The 6000-nt window shown below is 38.6% G+C and overlaps 1 protein-coding gene across 3 annotated transcripts in view; it reads right to left on the bottom strand.

Annotated features, from left to right (window-relative positions):
* Window positions 1-3136: 3136 nt before the first annotated feature.
* The window catches only part of LOC306853494 (protein phosphatase 3 catalytic subunit alpha-like), a gene marked incomplete at its 5' end in the record, with an annotated part of 42325 nt that continues 39461 nt past the window's right edge, over window positions 3137-6000 (bottom strand). For all 3 annotated transcript variants that reach the window (XM_079390964.1, XM_079390963.1, XM_079390962.1), the window contains one exon: window positions 3137-4861. In XM_079390964.1, the coding sequence (XP_079247090.1) occupies window positions 4683-4861 (179 nt within the window). In that variant the 3' untranslated portion in view covers window positions 3137-4682. The remainder of the gene's footprint in view (window positions 4862-6000) is intronic.

Below are 6000 nucleotides of genomic sequence, written 5' to 3'. Positions count from 1 at the left end.
ACTTTCAGTAATGGAAATATAAAGTCCTTGTCCAAACAAGTTTGGAGTTATGTGTTCCAAATGGTTTTTAATGCACACTACAAGTAGGCTAATCTTAAAAAATAAAAGATATATAGGCTTCGAAAATATATGTTGCCTTCAAAAATATATGTATAAGTAGGCTATAAAACAGTATAAAATATTTAACATATAGAGTCTATATTTACATGTGGATAGGGAAGTGCAGTGGGGTCCATAAGTGTAAGAGAACATTGAAAATCTGGGACTCAAACCTGCAAATGTTTTAGGGCTTAATGTAAGATGGAAAAAGAAAACAATGATTTGCACTTTAGGTCATAATCAAATAATTAAATTCATGATATTTATATAATGTTAACAGTAGGCTACAGAAGGTCAGTTGTCCTTCCAGTGAAGACATATTGAATGATAATTTCATGATGGCAGCCTCCATTTTAGAAAAGTCTGGATTTAGGCTGATTTGTCTGCGGTGTTACTGTCTGTAGTGTAACTGTCTTTTCTGGTAACACCACAGAGCTTATAGTAAGTAACGTGCAATTCAAGATCAGGGGACATTTTGGAAATATTAATGAGTAGCCTATGTATTTATCACAATTTTGATTAAAATATGTCAGATCTGCAAGTTATCAACATAACACCACAAACACTAATAAGGTGCGACACATGAAATTGTCAGAAATTTAGCTAACTTTAAGAAAATTAATAAGAAAGGATGAATGTACTCCCTATGCACCCCTCAGATCAACCAGCACCTGCAGTGACATTTACACACAGGAAGAAGTCCAAAATTTAATAAAATGGTACGTTAAATAAAACCTATATTCACAACATAACCACTTTATTTGTATTAAAAAATGTTATATTGTTGCAATTACATTCCATGATACCTCTCTAAGGTATGGCGGGAACATTGATATTTTGTTACAAATGATAAAACTCAGTTAAATATGTATTTTAAAACAAAACAAAAATTATTAACAGTGCACATTTATACCCTACAGAATACAAACATTTTATGATTTATTGGTATTTAAAGTTTATTTCAACTGTTGTAAAGTAGAGGGACACCACTTGCCACCACAAATGAAGTATGACCCAGTAGGTGCCGTCAGGTGACTGGCTTAATCAGACTCCTTCATAATGATTCATTTAGGCTTGAGATAAGCCACTGCCATTATAAGGGGTCCTGAATTATTAATTTAGCTGATTCAAAAACATTGGTTAATTCCAATAGTAGCTAGTATTCCTTTATAGATGTAGACCTTTGTTTATGTGTTTTTGACCTACATTGTAGCCTACATGACGTAAGAACAGTCCGCATAAAATACTTTGGCATGGACTCACTAACTTCAACGTTAGCTAGTTTTAGCCAGAGATACCTTGCTGAAGCACAAGATGACATTAACGTTCTGCTTGAAAAGATGATTGTAACTTAATGAGAATATGACAACAAGAAAACAAACGTTTTCGTCTTCATTGGGATTAGAGTTGAATGCTTACAGACATTTTTCTCTATTTTGTTTGGGTTCAGGAAATGGAATAAAATAAATTACATTGCCCGTCCTCTCAGAATACTTAGAATCAGTGTTACAAGTACCCCAGGCACATCGTTTTTCCATTTTTGTAGCATAAACGCCATCAAACCGATGCGAGCTTCGGATCTTCCAAAGTTTCTGGTGCTGAAACCTATGTCCAAGTTCTGCTCCCCATGCAACTGATACTCGACTGCTATTGGCTCATCTGCGTTCGAGGGGAGGGGCTTATGAAATATGCATTTTTGGATGCAGCCACTGCCCTTGAATGAGTCACTGAATCATTAATTTAGCGATTCGTTCTACAAACGCTGCTACATTCAGAAGCAAAAGAGTCATTGAATCATTCATTCAGCAGATTTGTTCAAAACACTAGGGTGGTGTGTGACCCATATTCGGAATTTGTGCTCTGCATTTAACCCATCCAAGTGTACACACAGTAGTGAACATACACCCGGAGCAGTGGGCAGCCAGTTATGCTGCGGCACTCGGGGAGCAGTTGGGGGTTTGGTGCCTTGCTCAAGGGCACCTCAGTCATGGTATTGAGAGGACTGGAGATTCACTCCCCCCACCTACAATCCCTGCCGGCACGAGACTCAAACCTGCAACCTTTTGATTACGAGTCCGACTCTCTAACCATTAGGCCACGACTTCCCCGACTACAGGTTCGTTCAAGAAACAAACAAGCAATGAGTCCTGAATCATTCACCGATTTGTTCCAGAAAGATGATTCTTGCAACTAAAGTCTTCATGAGTGAGTCACTGAATGAAGTGCTTCTGCTGTGACTTTCTTTGGAACGGTTTTTATTTATGTATGCCTTCATGTCTATGTTATGGTCTCTTTTGAGTGTGGCAGGTATAGGTAGTTATATTTTAATTTATTTTCAAAAATTTTAGTTACATTTTAAGGGTCTTAAATTTTAAATACAAGTGCAAGTATACATGTAAAAAAGTCACATTGACTTTTAGTTGCATTATATTTGCATTCTTTGTTCTATTTATTTGTATTAATGACCATTTGTTTGTGTTTAAGCACTTTGTTCATCAAATATCATTCTAAATTGCCATCTGCTGATCACAAGAGTCTGGTATGTGATGCTAGAACATTTTTAAAGAATTATGAGTCATCTGTGTATTTAGTGACTTGTATATGAATATTAGCTCATCCCTCTTGCTTTCAGCAACATCTTGGGAAGACAAAATCGAGAAGTTAGAATTACCTGACAACCACTGCAGTTGACACATTTCTTGTTATGATAAAGTAATTTTACTAATGCAACTTAACAATAGAGACACTGTGACACTGTCACATTTTAAATTGTAATATATTTCACAGTATTACAGTTTCTGACTGTATGTTTGATCAAAAATGCATATGCATGAACATAAAAATCTTTTAAAAACAAATTTTACAGACTTTTGCACGCTTATGTGATTTGTGCAATGTGACCTGGTCATATCTTCATGATTTTCACTCACTAATGTGGCATATGTTGAACATTTTTTGTTTTATGGAGGAGATGATTTGTAGTTTACTGTTTGTGAAACATGCTGGCAATGCGAGTTGAATAAATCCGAAAAATCCAAAAGGTTCATGCATATTTTATTCAAGAGTAAAAAAAGAGATTTGTCCCATAGGGCATGCTCACACTGTCCGTACTGTAGGTCAGGAAATCATGATGCTCAGAATGAAGCTCAAGAGAAAAATACAAGATATAGAATCACACATAACTCATGAACGTTTTCATTATTCATAAAGTAAAGCACAATGAGCAACCAAAACAAGGATGAGGCAAAGTGGAATAAACCAGCAGAACTCTTAATAATAATAATAATCATAAGTAACCAGAATATTGTTTAGAATAATGATCAGAATATACTTCTCCTTAAAAATGTGAGACACGTTAAGGTGTGTCCATATTCGATTTACATTTGAAATAACCATGCAGTCATGCTTTGGCAGCCTGGATGTCTTTTCACAGAATTATATGTTCCTTCACACTACTGGATAACTTCTGTACATTGATAAAGAAACGCAAAAGGTTTAACACCTCGTCGGAGCTTAATTAACTGTACAGCAATGTAAACAAACAAAAAAGAACCCAACAAACAATAAATAAATAAATAGCCTGAATACAAAATAAAATAACATGAAAATAAGCGATAACAAAACGGTCCTTAAAAATATACGCCATTTATATACAAAATAAACTCCCATGAATTACGCGTTGCTGGAAATCCGCTCTGTCTAGTGCGGCAACACAGGACAAGGACCTGTTTGAAACCACCCATAACAGCCCGACGCAATCCCTCAGCTCAAATCAGTGCACACACACGCACGCAGCTGACTGAACCCCCCCCCCCCCCCCCCCCCCCGCGCTCAGCTCCGGAGGCGGGAAAGTGTCAGACTGCCATAGCAACCGCAGCACGACGTGACAACGGAGGATTTACACAACACAGCGAGCACTGAGGGGCGTTACGGCGACTCCAAACCTCTCTGTTATTTGTGGATTAATCGTGATAACCTGTGTGAAGTTATTCTGTGTAATATTAGTTATTCCATAGATATAGTGATTACTAGTAGCAAAACATAGAACTGCAAGAGAAGTGTGAAAGTAAACGGTTACAAGCTTCTCGCAAACGTAAGTTACGCTCCGACGCTTTCGAATAAATAGTGCGTCGGCCTTGTGTTTTATGTTTCAAAGCAGGCCAAGAAAAAAAAGGTAAGCGTTTGTGAAAACCTACTTATCATCATCATCGTATAGTAATTATATATCACATGTCGCCCAGGCACGCACACAGACACGCACGCAAAGTGCAAACACGCATAAATAAACATCTCTTCGGACAAAGGAACAGGAAATGCACTCCGTGTTCGTACTTCCATTACATAGCCCCATATCCATAAAACTACATATCCCATCATGCAACTCTCACGCATGATCATCTTCGTGCGGCCCGTCTCTTGTCGTTGAGGCCGTTGAACGTCAAGCAGGGAGTTCTGTCTAAATATATCACATAATCCATCTGCTACATAGACGGTAGCAGTGAAAATGAAGGGAGAGGGGAGAATTGCATTATGGGAGGAGGAGCAGGGGCAAGCGAGGGACGTGAGGAGGAGGAGGAGATGAATCACTGGATATTGCTGTTGTCGTCCGTGCCATTGGATTCGGCCATGTTCATCTTGCCCATCGACAGCCCCACGCTGTTGACCACGTCTCGGCGAGGCGGCATGCGCTCGTTTATGCGGTCCAGGCCCTTCGCCTCCTCGAAACTTTTGATTTTGTGCTGTGGAGAAAAGCCACGGATGGCTACGAGAGAAAAATTGAGAGAAAAGAAGAGCAGTCACCAATTGCGCATGGGCAAAATCTAAACACAAGCAGACATACCACAAATGATCACATACTGTTAGACAGATGAGTAGATTATTCTATAAATTGGGTCGAGTCACAGAGTGTTCTCTTGACATGATGATATGTCTATATCAAGAGATACAAACATACACATGTCTGGGTCATATTTCACTTCAAAATCATATTTTGGAGTTTGCAACTTGTTTGAAAAAGTTCAAAAATATAATATTTAGTAATATACAGTTGGGGGAAAAAATTATTTGATCCCCTGCTGATTTTGTACGTTTGCCCACTGAGAAAGAAATGCTCAAGCTATAATTTTAATGGTAGGTTTATTTGAACAGTGAGAGACAGAATAACAACAAAAAATCCAGAAAAACACATTTAAAAAAAGTTATGAATTGATTTGCATTTTAATGAGTGAAATAAGTATTTGACCCCTTTGCAAAACATGACTTAGTACTTGTTAGCAATCAGAGAGGTCAGACGTTTCTTGTAGTTGGCCACCAGGTTTGCACACATCTCAGGAGGGATTTTGTCCCACTCCTCTTTGCAGATCCTCTCCAAGTCATTAAGGTTTCGAGGCTGATGTTTGGCAACTCAAACTTTCAGCTCCCTCCACTGATTTTCTATGGGATTAAGGTCTGTCTAGGCCACTCCAGGACCTTGATGTGCTTCTTTTTGAGCCACTCCTTTGTTGCCTTGGCCGTGTGTTTTGGGTCATTGTCATGCTGCAATACCCATCCATGACCCCAGTCCAAGGGAGATTAACAGTTATCTTGTGTTTCTTCCATTTGCGAATAATTGCACCAACTGTTGTCACCTTCTCATCAAACTGCATGGCGATGGTCTTGTAGTCCATTCCAGCCTTGTGTAGGTCTACAATCTTGTCCCTGACATCCTTGGACAGCTCTTTTGTCTTGGCCATGGTGGAGAGTTTGGAATCTGATTGATTGATTGCTTCTGTTTATACAGGTAACAAACTGAGATTAGGAGCACCCCCTTTAAGAGATTGCTCCTAATCTCAGCTCCTTACCTGTGTAAAAGACACCTGGGAGCCAGAAATCTTACTGATTGATAGGGGATCAAATAGGCAA

The sequence above is a fragment of the Barbus barbus genome (assembly GCF_936440315.1).
Source record: "Barbus barbus genome assembly, chromosome: 33".
Classification (NCBI taxonomy): Eukaryota; Metazoa; Chordata; class Actinopteri; order Cypriniformes; family Cyprinidae; genus Barbus; species Barbus barbus.
The sequence above is the reverse complement of the archived record's forward strand: the minus strand, read 5'-3'. Positions and strand labels throughout refer to the sequence as shown.